Below are 19,290 nucleotides of genomic sequence, written 5' to 3' on the forward strand. Positions count from 1 at the left end.
ACAAAAGTCACCTGGGCCAACTGGCTGGAAAAGACCCCCATGCTTTTTTGAATGCCAGGGGAAAAACCTATAATACCACTGACTCAATGCAGAGAAACTCTCTAGGATTGCCCTATTTGTCTTCCAATCTGCCATTAAACATCTCGCAAATCCTTGTTCCTCCACAAGCAATCCTCTTTCCACCAGTTCCCTCAGTCAGCCACAAGCCTTTCCCTCAAAGAGGGTCATAACGTTTTCACAGCAAAAGTACATTGTGGCCAACCTGTTGTCTTCCCCTTTCAGATTTTCTCCTTTGGGTTTATCTGTTGCTGGTCCTTAGTGGCCACAGTGTCATCCCTCCCTCCCTCCCTTCATCCTAGGAGGTCTCTATGGCAACAGCTGCCATGGCAAACATTCAGGCCCTCCCTCACACGGACTCCTGCGCCCACTGCTAATTCATTTCGGCTCCTGCATTAGTCTGAGTGCTGCATAGCTATAAGGATCCTGATTTTTTTTCCCCTGGTGGATTCAGAGGTACTTGGGAGGCAGAAAGGAGCTGGACCAAAGCACTCTAACTAAAGCATTAAGCCAAGGAATAAGAGGAAATCAATACAGCCTTGCACGCTTCAGAGAGGATTTGGAAAAAGCCTTTGGACTGCACAAGATGAATGCAGCGTTTTTCTGCTGTTCATTAAACAAGCCTCGAAAAAAGGTGCATTTCTTTTTAAAAATGTAGTAACATTAAACAGATTCCTGATGCAGAAGGCACTTTTTTAAATGGATTTGGAGTTGTTCCAAATATATATACTGCATATGAACCTAGGAGAGTCCTAGGTGTTCAAGTTGGAATGTTTGTTATTAGATGAAGAATAGTGCAAGTGTACATACACATAGGCACACTCGCAGAGTATTTTTCATCTAATAGCAAATACTCCTATTTGACCACCTAGGATACAATGTGCTTACTAATAATTAATTGAACCAACATTTCTTCAATAACACCATGTTCTGGCTATGGAAGATAACCATAATCCAGCCCATGAGCTATGAATGACTAGTTTGTACTATAGTGAACTCTGAACTTAGTCTGTGGCTGCTCTAAGACATCACTGATGTTTATTTGGCTTTGATTTAGTGTATTGTGGAAGCCATCTAATTGGGTTTTGCTACCAATAAATATAGCATGGCTTGGCATAATGTATGAGTCCCAAAATGCTGTCTGAATGATTGATTGATCGATCAATCAATTGATTTTGTGCCTTCAAGTCAGTGTAGACTCTTAGCAATCAGTAGATAGATTTTTCTTTGTGAGGATAAAATAACTGCAGAAAAGGAAATGTTTATGCAAGGAACAGGAAATGAAGAAAGCAATCCTATTGGAAAAGTGGGGTTTTTTTGGTTAAGTTTCCTACTGAGCCAGTTCATATAACAGCATATTTTGGCCATTTTCAATAGGACTAGCTGATTTATTCACCCATAAACTGCAACAGCATCTCACGGTGCCTGGCTTGACATACCTGGCACCTGGACATGGACACAAGGGCATTTTTCTAGCCATGTCCACCAACCTCTTCCACCCAAGAACAGTTCATTGCTTAAATTTCATTACCGCCAGACTTACCTTCAGTTTGTGCTCATGTTCTTTGTTGACCCGTGACAACAGCTGGGCTTTCCGTCTGTTGAGAGCATCAATAAGTGCATCACACTGGGCGACCAGGCAAGCTTCAAATTCCACGCTGTTCTCCTACAATCAAAATAAAACACTCATCAGTTAAAGCAACAGGAAGGACTAAAAGCAGCTGACTTGTTGGATTTGCCATCACAAGCGACTGATTTCACTCTTTCCTACAACAACCTCTTGAGATCTTTAGCCTCCTCTGGATTTTTTCGAACTCTGGTCTCTTTGTTCTCTTCAGACTGCTTCTAGGAGCCATTCCTGCTGGGTTCACATATTGTGTCAGGCTAAGATAGATAGTTTCTGGTTCAAGGTGTTGCATGAAACCAGACAGTATTCATTATTATTCTGCGTTTTGTGTAAATACAGGGGCTCTTCTTGCACTACACAACAAGCTCCGTCTAGCTCAATCTACAGGTAATTAATTGGTGCTAGACAGTCCCGGAGTAAGATGGCTGCTCTGATCATATTACAAGCAGCCATCTTTGTGGTGATGAAACCATTGTCATTTCCTTCATGCATGCATGTGTATGGGTATGCAATCACCATGGGCTGATGATATATGGAGTCAGTCTTATCTCTTTTCTATCTTCGCTTCATTCCAATAGATGTTTTGGGAGTTAGTGGTAAGGGGAGTTGTGGGAAGGAAAAAGAATTGCTTGCAGCCAGTTATGTTCTTATCTCTTTCTCTCCGCCTGCCTATCTTCAAAAATGCATGGAAGAAGTTGGATCATAATGGACATTGAATTATTGACTCCTCAATAATGGAATAAAACAACAGGCTGGATTATAAATAACCCTACAACAAACCCTGCTCACTTGGGAGAGACATAGAACTTAGTCCTTGGCTCAGAAAGGAGTGTGTTTTTCAATGCACTATCTTTTTAATTATGCATTTAAATACATCATGCAAATGGAACCAGCCAGTGGCTGCCATAGATACATCCTAATCACGACGACAGTTTCCGTTATCTTTGCAGGCAGTAATTATTCAAAGTATGCACACTCAACAGAACCCCTCCATGTTTGTTTTAACTTTGGAAAGTAACTTCCAGATAAAAATCATTTTTGAGTAAAATATTCATAAAAATAAACATTCACAAAAGGTTTTAAAGATATTTAAAGCTTGTTTGAAGCATGAGACGAGATAGGGAAGACGGATAAACTGATATTGAATTGCATATATGATAGTCCTTGACTTAGGACCACAATTGAGTCCAAGATTTCTGTTCCTACGTGAGACATTTGTTAAGTGACTTTTGCCTCATCTAATGACTTTTTAACAGTTGTTAAGTGAATCACGGCAGTTGTCACATTAGCGACACGGTTGTTAAATGAATCGGGCTTTCTCATTGACTTTGCTTGTCCGAAGGCTGCACAAGGTGATCCCATGACTCCAGGACACTGCAATCATCACAAATATGTGTCAGTTCAAAAGGGTCTGAATTTTGATCACATGAGCAAGGGGATGCTGTATGCAGCCATAAGTGTGAAAAATGGTCATAAGTCACTTCTTGTCAGTGCAATTGTAACTTTGGTCACAAAACAAACTGTCATAGGTCGAGGGCTACCTGGACATATTTATCATTTCTATTTTACAGTGTTTTAAAAGCTGCTATTCCAAGCAGGTGTCCCGTCCCCCCCAATTTTAAACATATCCTTTCCCAAAGCACATTGCAGAAGCAGTTGTGAGCAGGGGTGGGCTGCTGGGGGTTCGCACGGGTTTGGACGATCGTCTAGCTAGGATTCTGCCCAGTTTGGCGAACCCCCAAATGCCATCCCTGGCTGGCAACATCCACCCCTGCCCTCCCACCTTGCCCCTCCCAGGAGTTCCCACATGGCCTGTTCCTCATGCCAGATAAGTGCAGGGCCCACACGGAGACTCAGGGGGGAGGGGGGAGGAAGTGGATCTACCGGAAGTTCTGGAAGTCCAGAAACAGGCCTCTTTCCAGCCTCTGGAGGACATCCAGAGCCCGGGGGATGTAGTTTTCTCCCTCCCAGAGGCTCAAAGAAAGCGTTCAGAGCCTGGGGAGGGGGAAACACCGCCCCCATGGTGCAGGAGGCTGACTAGGCCATGCCCATCATGGCCACGCCCACCCAGGATGGGGCAGCGAACCCGTTGCTGCAAATTTTGAAGCCCACCCCTGGTTGTAAGGTTACAAGATGCCCAAAGAGTCTCTGAGAACGTTTGCAGAAGGAAAGTTTAGAATATTGGTCTCCTGAGTCCAAATGCGTATTCATATTCTCAGACTGAAACTTTATAGGATAAAATTCTAATTTGGGCAGAATTTGGTTCTTCCAAGCTTGCAGTTGTCCTATTATTCTAATTTGGCTTAAATAGAATTTTTTCTGAAACCGGAGACATTCCTGGATATTGAAAGCCCTGATTGAAACTTTCTGGTCTCTCTCTAGCAATGATTACTCTCTGAGGGGAAAACCACAAGTCTCAGAATGGATGAGTCGCATGGCGCATGGATGAAGGGGAGGACAGGAGAAGCAGCTCACGGAGGAATGTGTCTCCCCTGAACTGAATAAAGAAGCAGTGTGCTCATGGGGGAGGCAGCTGCAAGGAAAGCGGGAATGATTTGGCCACAGAGTTGACGGGACTTGATGGATGAGACTCCTGCTCACTCAAAATGATGGAGGGCAGAGGCAGCACTCAAGAGAACCAACAATCCCTAAAGAGCCAAGACAAATGATCTGTCCCACTGAAATTTAAATTGATTCTGACTGAAGGCCTGATTCCACCTGAGAGAATGCAAAACATTAATGCAACAAGCTTATTTCTTTGGAGTTTATCAGGTTGGGTGGCAGAGAGGCAATGAGGGAAGTTATACTCTGCTGGATCTTACTGTCCTTCCTTTCCAGCATTCTTCTCTCCCTGAACCCTTTGTTCTAGCAAGCAACTTCTTCCCACTCTCTCCATGTTGCCCACTGACACTGGTTATTCCCAATTGGTGTCGGCTAATGGCAGGGATAGTCCAATACTTTGGAAGATGTCAAGTTGGAGAAGATTGCAAGTTATTATCCCGACTTTAGTCTACAATTAGAATTCTCGGAAGGAGTAGGGCAGGGGTGTCACACTCAAGGCACGGGGACTGGGTCTGGCCCGCGAGGTGCTTAGATCTGGCCCACGGGGCCCACCCTGGAAATAGCAAAGGACTGCCCCGCAGTGCCTCTGCCAGCGAAAATGGACCTTCCAACGAAACCCAAGCTTCGTTTTCATTGGCAGAGAGTTGCAGGAGGCCATCGCAGCCAAAAACAGAGCTCAGGAGCTCGTTTCCTCTGGCAGAGCACTCAGGCCACCACAGGTGCCCCCAATGCAAGCGGCATCAAGCTGGCCATGCCCACCCTATGTGCACTCTAGCCCCCCTCCTCCCCCAAGATCAATCACAACCCTGATGTGGCTCTCAATGAAATTGAGTTTGACACCCCTGAAGTAGGGAATGGGAAGGAGAGTATAGAACAGGGGTGTCCAAACTTGGGAACTTTAAGACTTGTGGACTTCAACTCCCAGAATTCCCCAGCCAGCATGGCTGGCTGGGGAATTCTGGGAGTTGAAGTCCACAAGTCTTAAAGTTCCCAAGTTTGGACACCCCTGGTATAGAAGGTGTCACAGGGAAGGGGGGGTATCAATAATTTCAAAATTCTCGGCACCACTAGGCAATTGAAGCCCCACCCTTTTTGCTATGTGTTAGATACATCCCACACATCTAAAAAGGGGGGTGAGGCTTCGATCATCCAGTTCTACTTACCATTTGGAGATCATTGGCCCCTCTGGAGATACCCCTGGGAATCCCAAAGATGCTTTTCCAAAAATGCAACTAGATTTTCTTGGGTTTTTTTTCCCCTTAAAAGCATTTCGCTTCTCATCCAAGAAGCTTCTTCAGTTCCGACTCAGAAGCTTCTTGGATGAGAAGTGAAATGTTTTCGAGGATAAAAACAAGGAAGTCCAGTTGCCTTTTGGAAAAGTATCTTTGGGGCAACCGTGACCTGGATGATTAAGAATCTCCATAGACATACACTTGGGAAAACATACAAGTAGTCCTCAACTTGCAACAGTTCATTCAGTCACCATTTGAAATTACAACTGCACTGAAAAAAATGACTTACAACTGATGCTCACACTTACAACTATTGCAGCAGCCTTAACCAAATCAATTATTACAAGAAGAAATTTTCCAGAAGCCAAAAAACAACAACAACCCATTCCTCCACTGCCTCTTGCAAATTAGCATGGTAAAATCACATTGCACATTGGCATTTCCTTGTGGCTAGACATGTTTTCCAATACCTTCATCTTGGTTATTTGCAGCTATAACAGCCAGAGTGGGTGGAAGGTGGGAGAGAGGCTATGTTTAGAATGTGCACTAAGAAGATTTGCTAAAGGAATAAGACACAGGGAGGGAGATAATAGTTGCAACAGGGCAGGACCCTAAAGGAAATGGTCCACTCATTCTCTGTGTCTGTGGTGGGTTGCAATTTATTTTACTACTGGTTTGTTAATGTGGGCATGCGCACTCGCACAACACTTCTGCGCATGCGCAAAGTGGAAATGATCACTTTTAGTGTGATTTCTGATACTGTGCAGGTAAGCTGGGGGGGGGGGGGATCAGCTGCCAAACACAGGTACCTTTATCAGATTGTTGAGATATGGAAGTACTTTCGGAGGGTGAGAATTCAATATACTGAGTTTATATCAGTGATTTCAGTGTGTTAAATATGACTCCATTTTATAGATGGTAGTCAGTTATTCCAATAGAGTAGTCTTTCTCAACCTGGACATAGTGGCTGGGGAATTCTTGGAATTGAAGTCCACATATCTTAAAACTGCAGAAGTTGAGTAACACTGCAGTAGAGTATTATCCCAAGGAGCAAAAATTGACTTCGGAGCCTGACAAATATGTTCCTTAAAATTCCCAGCCACTTTAAGATGTCTGAACTTCAACACGATACCATGGTGGGACAATGGTTAGAATGCAGTACAGGAGGCTAGTTCTGCCAACTGCCAAGAGTTCGATTTTGACCAACTCAAGGTTGACTCAGTCTTCCATCCTTCTGAGGTGGGTAAAATGAGGATCCAGATTGTTGGGGACAATATGCTGACTCTGTAAACTGCTTAGAGAGGGCTGTAAAGCACTGGGAAGCAATATGTAAGTCTAAATGCTATTTGCTATTGCTAACTCCCAGAATACTGCAGTCAGTAATGCTGGTTAGGTATTCTGGGACTTGAAGTTCACACATCCTAAAGTTATTGAGGTTGGGAAACACTACTCTAAGGGGAGAACACATCCATGCACAACCACATACAATCAATAAAATGATGGTTTGTTCATACGGTAGTAACATCACCATCACCCTTACTCTCGTTATTACTAATATAACGGAATGGACAATTTAATACAAAAGACCTTGATCTTTATTACTGACTAAGAGTCAGTGAAAACTGTTCACGTTTGCATCCCACATTATGCCCTATTGTAATTTGCCTTATCCTGTAATCCAAATTTAGAACTGGGCCAGTCAAGATGATTACAATAGAATGCCTTGGTTTCAATCTGTAATTACAGCCTGGCTGTTATTAGCTTATTTTATCCACAGTCTAGTGTTATCACCCAAAATAGAGATTTAATCAAGAGTCAGCTTTAGTCTCCATAGTCTGGATTTAGAACAAAGTCAGTACTGCAAGAGACTGTGCACTTCTCCATCTTTGTTTAGATTCTCCCCCATGGTTGCATGGAAAATAAAGCTATTTTTATTTGTGCAATTTACCCATCAAGGAGACAGAGAGGTGGATGAGAACAGCCCATTTCCACTCTAAATGCAATGAGTCATCTCTCAAATACACCCCCAACCCATTATTTGGTGTTTTGTTAAAGAATTGGTCATCCTAAAGGTGATTGGGTCATTGCTGGAAAAAAAGGAGGCCTGGCAATCTGTTGTCAACCGTGATTTGCTCTGCTCTTTGTGTGTATTCTAAGCTCATGGAATTGAATGCCACATAGTGGCTCTGCTCACTTTCTACTTCTATTATGGAATATAGGAACTGACACGGAATTCCAGGATCAAACAGAAAAGGTTTATTGTGCAAGATTCTGTTCAGGATTATTATGAACAGAATTTTGTGGCGCTGCCACAAAGGAGAGGTAGTCCAGTTATTCTCCGAAGCATCTCAGGATAGGACAAGAAGCAATGGGTGGAAACTAATCAAGGAGAGAAGCAACCTAGAACTAAGGAGAAATTTCCTGACAGCTAGAACAATGAACCAGTGGACCAACCTGCCTCCAGAAGTTGCAAATGCCCCAACACTGGAAGTTTTTAAGAAGATGTTGGCTAACCATTTGTCTGAAGTGGTGTAGGGTTTCCTGCCTAGGCAGGGGGGTGGACTAGAAGACCTCCAAGGTCCCTTCCAACTCTGTTATTCTATTTCTATTAGAATCAACACAATACCTGGATTTGTTGAACCATGTTTCGTAGCTGTACCAAGAATTCTTTGGCTTCTTTGGCTCTGTCTGAAAGTCCATTCAGGGCCTGGGACAGCTGGCTCTGCAGAAAATACGGAAGGAAGAGGAAATGGGAATCAAAAAAGCATTTATTTTCATATACGCTTCCTAGACGTACTGATTTATATCCCAGCAGGTGATCAGAATTCCTTCTTTCCCATCCCAGTCCCAAACATAGTCTTCGGAATCAAGCCATCAATCGAAGCCCGGAGGAGGAAATAAATCAGAATTGATTTCCACCAACATGTTAAACGATTCAGTTTATTATATTCCATTGCACTCCTTCCTAAAAACAGTTGCTTGCTATCCAGTTGGAAATGTTATTCTTGTTCTATTAGCTACTTTTTACAGACTAGCAAGATGAAAAGCCCAAAATAAATTGAGTGATCCCATGACTACAAGGAGGAAAAGAAAGTGGCTGATTTTCTGGGAGGGCAGCAGAATTCGAATTAATACAGTTGTGGAGGCGGAGGCTTTCATTAAAAAACACAATGCCCTCCTAGACGAAACAGGGGACAGCACACAAGATATGAAGGAGGGAGGGGCCGAGGCTCTGCCAGCAGACAGGGGGGAGGATGCAACACTGAGAAGACTCAGGTCACAAAAATGAGCTGAAACATTATTGCAATTGTTGTTATAATGTAATTGTTGGAAGTGATACAAAAAATGATTGAATATATTGATGATTTAATGTAAAACCAAAAGCTGCCAATGTTTATTTAAATTTTGATGTTTTCCTTTTTTCTTTGTAAAAGTTGCGAGACTTGGGGGGATTACCACCTTCCGCATGATGTAGCTGTCATAATTTTTTATACCTATTTACCCCTTTTCCTTAAAACATTTGTAAAAACCAATAAAAAAATTTTCAAAAAAAAAAGGAGGAAAAGAAACATAAAATAATTACTTCTGCATGCACTCAGTCCAAAGTTCTAACAGTGGAGGGAATTAATCAATTGAGTTCTCAATATAATTCAGTCCATTGAAGTAAATGAAGACAGGATGAAATAAATAATAAATAAAACAAAAGAAAGTAGAATTTGGGGATCATCATCATTTAACCCCTTGTGGAGGGATTATGGGGTCTGGGCAACTGAATGGAGCTAGCAGAGTGTTTAATGGCTGGATGCCCTTCCAGAGGTGGGTTCCTCCCTATACGGTCTGGTATGCCAGAAGAGGTAGTGAAAATCTGGCATACCCTATAGGACCGGTAGTAAAAATGGTGGCTTGGCCACGCCCCTGAACCCGTTCTCCCATCAGAAGCTTCATCAGAAACTTTTTTAAAAAGTTTTTTCCCCTGCCAGTTCAGGCAAGGGGACAAAAAGCTTTAAAAAGTAAGAGAGAGAGGGAGACAGAGAGAGACAGAGAGCGGGAGGGAGGGAAGGGAGAAAGAAAGAGAAAGAAAGAAAGGAAGGAACTCACTTTTCTGCTGGGAGATTCAGCAAAGGAGAAAAACAAATGCTGTCACTTTAAATCGGAACTGAGCATGCCTGGCTGTGGAATTCTGGGAGTTGAAGCTGCAAACTTTGCAGTCCTGCTTTAAATGGAAAAGCTGCTCAGGTTTGCAAAGTGACATTCAGCAGTTATTCAGGGGGGCTGCTTCCCACAGAGAGAAGGGAGAAAGAAATAAAGAGAGAGAGAGAGAGAGAGAGAGAGAGAGAGAGAGAGAGAGAGAGAGAGAGAGCACAGCAATTTAGGGCTAGAAGGCTACTGAGAGGTCATCTAGTCCAACCCCCTGCTGCAGCAGGAAACCTTACCTTGTCTGGATTATTTTGGTGCCTCTAACAGAGAGGAAAATTTCCAGAAAGGAGAAGGAGTTTACTAGGACAAGATTGCCATGCAGAGGAAGGCATAGTTAGTCCTTGACTTATGACTACAATTGAGCCCAAATTTTTGGTTGCTAAGCAAAAGCATTGTTAAATGAGCTTCACCACATTTTACCCAATCCATGACATCTTCTGGTGAGTGACATCAAGTTGGCCAAGCCCACCTAGTCACGACTGCCAAGCCATGCCCACAAAATAGGCCACACCCACAGAATAGGCAGTAAAAAGTTTTGAAACCCACTCCTGTGCCCTTTCTGTTGCCAATGTGGAGCTTTATTCAGCAGATATATTCTCATTGTGCCCAGAGAGAATATCTGCCTCTACCTAGGCTCAAACTCACAACCTCCTGATTGTGAGGTGAGAACTCCGTCTCTAGGCTACTGCACCACTCTGCTTGGGGATGTCTTCCTTAAATATGATATTATAGTTGAGTAATCAGTTCAAGGCAATATTGTAGTGATTGATGATATTGGGATCTATAGCCTGCTTCAATTCCCAATCAGATTGGGAAAGGTGTAAATGTTGATCTACAAAATAACACATACGTTAATTTTAAAAACTTTTTCAAGATTCCTAGTTGTTTATGTCAATAAATCTACATAATTGTCCCACTCCCAACTCTTGCCACAGAACAGATAAGTCTCCAAGTAGGAAGGGGGAAAAGCAGACATCATTATCTTGGATTGCTACAACTAGTACTTCTAATACGTTATCACAGTATTTTTTTAAATAATTCCTGTGAATTTTGTAATTGTGGTCTTTTAAAAAGAACATGCTTTGAACGATTTTGCTCTCTTAACAACTATGTTATAGGTATGTTTGCAAACATTGTCTCCTCCTGAACTACGTTGCCCATACTTTGTATTTTGAAATATACAATTAGTATAGCCTACAAACTGAACCGAAAGTGGCCATCCGTGCTTCCTTGTAGGGCTGTCTATGAAGTTAAATGGGTGATAGAAGATGGAAACTGGTGGGGATAGCCTTCTGCCTGGTCCTCATAAATGCATAAATGGTTGTATTTGCTCTAAGTCTTGGGTCTCTAAATTATATTGTTGTCTAAGTCTTGGATCTTTCAGTGTGACGCCCAGGGGTGCTAAAAGTCAGATGTCATCTCCCTTAGCATGTGATGGGCTTCTTGCCCTCCTTGGTGCCTGCTTCATGGAGAATTCAAGTCTTGATTCCTTGACTTGCTGGCTGACTGCTTGGACCAGTCCCTGCAGTTTCTTGGCAAGGTTTTTTTTGGCAGTGGTTTGCCATCATCTCTTTCCCGGGGTTCAGAGAAAGTGCCTGTCCCAAGGTCCTCCAGCTGGTATTGTGCCCAGCACTAGAGTTGGGTTTTTAACATGCTGCCTTCACTACTACACAAACCTATCGCTCTATTATATTCGGGTTCTTTTAATTACAAAATAAATTGAAATTGTTTAGAATATTAATTGGATAAAAGATTTGGAAAGGACCTCGGAGATCTTCCAGTCCAATTTCTTGCCCAGTGCAAGAATCCACTCCTTGCTTAGAACATTGATGTAGGAGAAGAGCAAGCAGAACTGGAGAGTGGAGTTTGTTTGTTTGTTTATTTATTTATTTGGCAACTAGTACAAGGAAGCAAGTATGAAAACACATGAAAAAATGGCACAAATAAATGGATATAAATTATTATTATTATTATTATTGCATCAACAGAAGTGTATCACAGCGGCCAGTTGTTTCGCCGGATTCGGCATTAATTACTAGTCGGGCCCCACCCAGGGGCCTAGGACGTTGTAACGTATTTTCGTAATATGTGTGCAGATCCAAGCAGTGCGGCCTTTTGCATTTGACTGATGGTGATTTTGTCAATTTTTAACTGTTTTAAATGTAATTCCAGTGCTTTTGGAATAGCACCCAGTGTGCCGATTACCACTGGAATTACCACTGCTGGTTTGTGCCATAATCGTTGGATTTCGATTTTTAAGTCCTGGTATTTCGCGATTTTTTCATATTCCTTCTCGGCGACCCTGCTATCACCTGGTATTGCGATGTCTATGATTGTAACCTTATTTTTCTCAACCAGTGTGATGTCTGGTGTATTATGCGCCAGTATTTTATCAGTTTGTATGCGAAAATCCCACAAGATCTTGACCATCTGACTCTCGACGACTTTTTCAGGCTTATGTTCCCACCAGTTTGCTGCTGTTTTAATATTATAATTTTTGCACAAATTCCAGTGGATCATTTGTGCCACTGAATTGTGCCGCATTTTATAGTCAGTCTGCGCGATTTTTTTACAGCAGCTGAGTATGTAGTCAACTATTATTATTATTATTATTATTATTATTATTATTATTATTATTATTATTATTATTATTAAATTTATAAACCGCCCCCTCTTCCGCAAAACATAGCCATACACACATAAGAAGAGTACATATAAATGGGAGAGTAGGACAGGGACGGTAGGCATGCTGATGCACATATGCACGGCCCCTTAGGGACCTCTTAACAAATGTGTAAGCTCCACGGTAGACAGCTTAAGGTAAAAAGTATAAGGGTTAGAGGAAGTAACAACGGGATCAGGTAGGGTGTTCCGCACAATTACTACTCTATTGCTGAAATTAATTTGAGTTAAACACACCATCACTTGGGAGTCCTTGGATTGTCATAAATGATCTAAGTCCAACTCCCCTTGAATCTCATTAACCTTATCTAGCACCAATTTAGTGTTGACTAGATTCTTATGTATAGGCTTGAGTAATAAATCTTTCTGAACTGCAGGATCCATGGTCCTGACTCTTTGTGCCTGACAATAGCAATAGCACTTAGACTTATATACCACTTCACAGCCCTCTCTAAGCAGTTTACAGAGTCAGCCTATTGCCCCCAACAATCTGGCTCCTCATTTTACCAACCTCGGAAGGATGGAAGGCTGAGTCGACCTTGAGCCAGTGAAAATCAAACTGCTGACAATCGACAGTCAGCAGAATTAGCCTGCAATCCTGCATTCTAACCACTGCGCCACCACGGCTCTTATATACAGTCCCCAAAAAATGGTCATCCAGACTGCTGAATATCTCTGGTGAAGATAAGTCCACCTCCTCTTGATATAGCTGTTTTGTTAGTGAATAGCTCTGTGATGGCGAACCTATGGCACACGTGGTATGGTGACACACAGCGCCCTCTCTGTGGGCACATGAGCCGTCGTTCCTAGTTCAGTTCCCCCGTACATGCGCGCATGCCTCCCACTGGCCAGCTGGTCTTTGGGTCTCCGCTGCACATGTGCAGGAGGCAGGGGCAGGACTGCATGCACATGTGGGGGTTGGGGCCTGTGCGCAAGGCTGCATGCGCATGGGATGTGTATATGCATGGGGGCATGCGCGGGGCATGCACACATTGCATTTCAGGTTTTGGGTGTGCGCACACACGCGCTTTGGGGACTTGGACAGGAAAGGTTAGTTTTCACTGGAATAGCTCTTACTGTTGGAACTTTTTGCCTGATGTCCAAGCAAAAACACTTCTTTGTTATTTAAACCCATTGCCTCTTGTTCTGATTTCTGAAGCAACAAATAAATATGTCTGCTCCACCTTCTGCAACACAGCTTCCTGTTATGTCAGCCCAGCTATCATGTCTCCCTACAGTCTTGTCTTCTCCAGGCTAAACATACCCAGCTCATCCAACTGTTCCTCAACTGTTTCTCATAATTTTTTCATAATGATCAAGCTGCAAAGCAAAGGTTTAATCGCAAATGTAATATGTATTTCCAGTCATGCCTCTACGTTTCAAGGAAACCTAGAGATGTGTTTAGGAAACTAAAATGATGAATGGCTTCAGCAACAATGTTTTCTTTGGAATAAGATACATAAATAGATGACTGGAATGTTAGTGCAGTGCATTTTGCACATTTAAAAAAATAGATGCAGTTTGGTTGGGTGATTAAGGCACTAGGTTAGATATCGGGAGCTGTGAGTTTGAGTCCTGCTTGAGGCATGAAACATATGTGGGAGACTCTCTCCCAGGGGCCAGTCCAGAGGTGGTATTCAGCAGGTCCTGACCAGTTCTGAAGAACCAGTAACGGAAATTTGGAATAGTTTGGAGAACTGGTAAATACCATCTCTGATTGGCCCTGCCCCCATCTATTCTCTGCCCCCCGAGTCCCAGCTGATTGGGAGGGAATGGGGATTTTGCAGTCTCCTTCCCCTGCCACGCCCAGCAAGCCACGCCCACAGAACAGGTAGTTAAAAAATATCGAATCCCACCACTGAGCCAGTCATTTTCTCGCAATCCATCTCACCTCACAGGATTGTTGTCGTGGGGAAAATAGGAGGAGGAAGGAGAATTAGGTATGTTTGCCACCTTCAGTTATTTATAAAAACAATAAAAGCAGTTTTTTTAAAAAAAAAAGTTTCAAAAAATTACCAGTTTGCCTACTGGTGATTGTTTTTATGTGGACTCTTCCACACAAGGTTAACCATGAAAAGGCCACATGCAGTGGAAATGCCATAATTCAAAGCTAACATGGCACAACTAACTTGACATTTAACCCACATTCAGGCAGGCAGCCCCAATACAGCTAGATTAACTACTTCACTGCAGGCAACAATGAACACACTCAGGAGTTGCTTTCTGCAGCACTTAGAAATCATAGCCTGTGTTTATGTCTCTCCCCCAGGGTTTAAATTCTAGGTCTTTTCGTCCCACCTTTCAAATCAATAATATGAGAGGTTGTGGAATGGGAAGATTGAGATAGTAATGTAGACTTACATAACCAAGGGACAGAAGGGATGTATGTTGATAAGGTAAATGTAAAGGTTCCTCTGCAAATGCGTGCTAGTTGTTCCCGACTCTAGGGGGCGGCCCTAATCTTCATTTCAAAGCCGAAGAGCTAGCGCTGTCCGAAGATGTCTCTGTGGTTATGTGGCTGGCATGACTAAATGCCGAAGGTACACAGAACACTGTTACCTGCCCACCAAAGGTGGTTCCTAGTTTTCTAGTTACATTCTTTATGTGCTTTTGAACTGCTAGGTTGGCAGAAGCTGGGACAAGTAATGGGAACCCACCCCGTTATGCGGCGTTAGGGATTCGAACTGCCAAACTGCCGACCTTTCTGATTGACTAGCTCAGCATCTTAGCCACTCAGCCACCACATTAATTAAAGGCATAATTTTATTTTTAACCCCATACCAAATGGGGTAAAGGGGAAGGAGTATTTTTGTCCGTAGGTCTCTCTTGAATGGTTCCTGGAGCAATTCTGAGAAAAGAGCAGTTGCTTCAGAACTGAAATTTCTTTTTTTAAAAAATTATTTTTATAATCTATACACTTTTAGCAGTCAAGCTCTTTCAGTCAAGATGGTGGCTTGATTGCTAGAGTGGAAAATGACAAGAAAGCACTAAATAGAGCTGAGGGTGGCAAATTACCTTCACTTTAGTTATCTGCTCTTTGCAATCAATTGCTTCTGCATTATGTAAATTGGGCATTAAGAAGGTGATTCAATGTGACCTTTCCCAACCTGGTGCCCTCTTCATACATTGGACTTAGTTCCCAGAATTCTCAGCTAGTATGGCCTGAGGAGATATAGTCCAATCTATCTGGATGACTTGAATCCAAAATGTCCATCAAAAACAGCTGAGCTTGTCGATCAGAAACGTCAGCAGTTCCACGGTTTGAATCCCTAGTGGCACGTAACGGTGTGAGCTCCCATTACTTGCCCTGGCTTCTGCCAGTCTAGCACTTCGAAAGCACATAAACAATGCAAGTAGGAAAATAGGAATCACCTTTGGTGGGAAGGTAACAGCGTTCCGTGCGCCTTTGGCATTTAGTCATGCCAGCCACATGACCATAGAGACGTCTTTGGACAGCGCTGGCTCTTCAGCTTTGAAATGGAGATGAGCACCGCCCCCTAGAGTCAGGAACGACTAGCACATATGTGTGAGGGGAACCTTTACCTTTAAGATTAATCAGCAGGACTCAAAGGCAAACAAGTATCAGGAACCATTAAACTGGCAATCTCCATGTTTTCCAAGAAGAAGAACTGTTATTTCCTTACTGAGTTGGCCAACCCTTTGCTTAGCTTTCCTCAGCCTGCTGCCTTCCGGATGTTTTGATATTGCAACTCCCAGCATTTCAAGCTATTAACCACACTGTCTGGGAATGCTGGGAGCTGCAATCCCTCTGGAAGGTCTCATGTTCAGGAAGTTTTCTGGTTCCCAGTGTTTGGTTCCTGGACCCAAAACAGGTTGGAAAGGAAATTAAAAAAAATAAAAATAAAACAATCCCTCCAAAATTTCCATAAGACATCTTCTGGGAAGTTGCTTTAGGAATATTTTTCTAAGTATAAATAGATATAGAGGTTCAAGAGAGGAATGGGGGAGACAGGTTAAAAAAAAAGCATAGCAACTGAGGCTTTGAAGCGGACAAGAGATGATGGGTAGTTGAGCTCTTTTTTTCAGTTGCTTATTGTTATTTTGACTTGTTTTTCCTTTTCCCCCTCTTTCTTTTAAAGCATAGCAATTACAGTATAAATCAGGCAAGTGATGATGGAAGGATGATTCCTTTTCCCGGTTGCTGTTTTGAATTGTTTTTCCCCCTCTCTCCCTCTCTATGCTTTTTTCTTTCTCTTCTTGTAAGCAGGTGACATGATTAGAAGTTAGACAGGAAAGAAGAGGAAATCTTTTTATAGGGTGATACGATTAAAACCTAGACTAAATGATAGAAATAAATCAAATATTAATGTACTATATTTTTGTTTGATAAAATGAAAGTAATAATGAGAAATAGGTGGAATAACTGAATAATGAAAGATTGTAACCTAATACAGATGTATATTGTTATGGAAATTACATAAGTTGATTGAATGAAATAATAATATGTAATCTGATCAGTTTTGTTTGTATTGGAATGTATGCTGCCCGTGTGCCACACTGTAGACACATTGATTTAACATTTTTATAACAAATAAATAAAAATATTTTTTTTAAAAAAGGAATATTTTTCACAACTTGACTGTCCTCTTTTGGAAAATGCTCAGAAGGCTCCGTTCTCTTCAGTGCAACATAAAGATAACAATCATGGGAACTTTTTTATTGCAAGGAAAAGACAATTGAAAGTAAACTTTGGAAAAGATGTTTGTATATAATATGGAGATACCTTTTTTTTAATCCTCTCCCATTTTCCTGTTCTAAGATTGTGATTCCTGCCCTAAAGAATGTGATCTGGTACAAAAATAATGTTTGCTTTAGGTTTAAGATTTGATTTGAAAAAAAAGATTTCAAATATTGATGCAGGGCAATATCAGGTAGCTCCCTTGTGATAGTTAAATAGGATTCAATGGGAAGAAGCAGGGGATGCTAAAAACTAAATGCTGAGAATGAGTCGAAGACAGAAAAAGCCCATCATCTTCAGGTTTCTCTTGTTTGTGGGCTCTCAGAAGGAAAAGGTACACTGTACTTCTGGTCTACTATGTTCAATGTGGCATGTAGGGTCAGATAGTGATCTTGGTTGCATTATTTAGTCTGCATGGGAATCATTGCAGAGGTGGCATGTTAATTATTTTAACAATGAGAAACAAAAGCAAAGAGAAAAAGTTTCAGAATGAGGCTGTAGGTGAAGATGAGAGATTGGCAATGTTGATATGTTCAGCTTGGAATCACACAGTCTAAGGGTGAAAAGACTTTTTCTCTCCAGAGGGCAGTAAGTCTATTCATAGAGAACATGCTGGTAGTGGGCATGGTTAAAGCCACTGTTGGGATGTCCTTTGACTTTCTTTCAAAGGGTTTTTGAAATTAGGCCATGATCAATCTCAAGTTTAGGCCCAATGGGAAGGTCAATGGAAAAGCATGGTGGTATTTCTCCAACCTGATGTTTGAAACATTCACTGAGCTGAGGGAAGATCCACCACATTTTTAGAAAATCTTGTCTGAGTATACTCATAGATTGGAATAGGCAACAAGGTCAGCCAATGAATAGGCATGGCAACTGGGTCAGCCAATGAGGGCCGTTTGGAAAGTTCAACAATATTTGCTAGGAGTCTGGACATGTCTTAGGTTAACTTCAGTGGTGGGATTCAAAATATTTTACTACCGGTTCTGTGGGCTTGGGATGGCTTGGTGGGCGTGGCAGGGGAAGGACACTGTAAAATCTCCATTCCCTGCCCACTCCAGGGAAAAGTTACTGCACAATCCCCATTTCCTCCCGATCAGCTAGGACTCGGGAGGCAGAGAATAGATGGGGGTGGGGCCAGGCAGATATGGTATTTACTGATTCTCCGAACTACTCAGAATTTCTACTACTAGTTCTCCAGAACTGGTCAGAACCTGCTGAATACTACCTCTGGTTAACTTCTGTGCTAAAGCAAAACACTAGTTTGCTGCTGGAACTGAACCAATAGCTCCTCTCTACCACGTTGGAAGAACCACTCTTGGTATTGTATATATATCTTATGTGTTATATTATATATAAAGAGAAGTTAATGAATCCTGCTGAATCAGTTACCTGGGTGTGCTTTCTGGATTTGATTTCTGCAACAAACTCTGACAAATCTGTCCTAAGAACCTTATTCCCTCTTGTAAAATTTATCCTCATTTTAGCTGATGGATTTCATTCTTTCCATTTCACTCTCTTTTTAATTTGTGCAAACGGAAAAAAATATGAGTCAGGAATGGTCGTTGGAATTGGAAAGATCACCTTGTGTTCAGTGACTGGAAACATTACTAGGTTAAAACCCTGTTCTTTCTTCCTCCCATTCCATTATCCCCTTCCCACCTGCTCAGGAAAAAAAAAAGAGTTTCGAGACGAGAAAGCAAATGGATGAAGCAGAAAATTAATGACCATGAAATGACAGGAAAATGACCATGACCTTAGCTTGGCACGAACATTCAATGCAATGCTTCTTTTGTGGACAATTTACAGCAATGTCATCATTAAGAACATGCTTGCCAGTGGCTGGGTTTTTTTAATTATAATGACACCATTCATCAGCCTTGCCCCATTTAATTCCCCACAAAGAAATGTAAAAAGAAAAGCACCTCTGGGAGGTGGGGTTATAATAAGGAAGCTTTCTAGGGGTTAAGCAATTCCAAGGAGTGTAGGAATTAGATCTATAATCACCCATAAACTAAGGGATAAGGGAGGTGGGTGAGTGGGTACATAGTCCCTTTGTTTTCAGGAGAGGGGGAATTCTTGGAAATGTACAGTCATTCTCTGACAATGTTTAGAATAGAGCTGCAATCCTATATATGTTTATTTGGGAGTCACTTCTATTTCATTTAATAATACTTACTTCCAAGTAGTCAGGCATAGGCTATGCACACTATCTGGTCACGAATGCTTCTGACCAC

The 19,290-nt window shown here is 42.0% G+C and overlaps 1 protein-coding gene across 8 annotated transcripts in view; it reads right to left on the reverse strand.

Moving 5' to 3' along the window:
• Positions 1-19,290, reverse strand: part of TRIM9 (tripartite motif containing 9) — a 73,947-nt gene that overhangs the window by 41,334 nt on the left and 13,323 nt on the right. For 7 of the 8 annotated variants that reach the window (XM_081937159.1, XM_081937157.1, XM_081937163.1 and 4 more), the window contains exons 2-3: positions 8,105-8,200; positions 1,601-1,723 (exon numbers count right to left, since the gene is read on the reverse strand). The exons of the other annotated variant lie outside the window; for it this stretch is intronic. In XM_081937159.1, coding sequence (XP_081793285.1) covers positions 1,601-1,723; positions 8,105-8,200 — 219 coding nt within the window. The remainder of the gene's footprint in view (positions 1-1,600; positions 1,724-8,104; positions 8,201-19,290) is intronic. 8 annotated transcript variants of the gene reach the window in all.

This window comes from Natrix helvetica (assembly GCF_964273705.1).
Source record: "Natrix helvetica genome assembly, chromosome: 1".
Classification (NCBI taxonomy): domain Eukaryota; kingdom Metazoa; phylum Chordata; class Lepidosauria; order Squamata; family Natricidae; genus Natrix; species Natrix helvetica.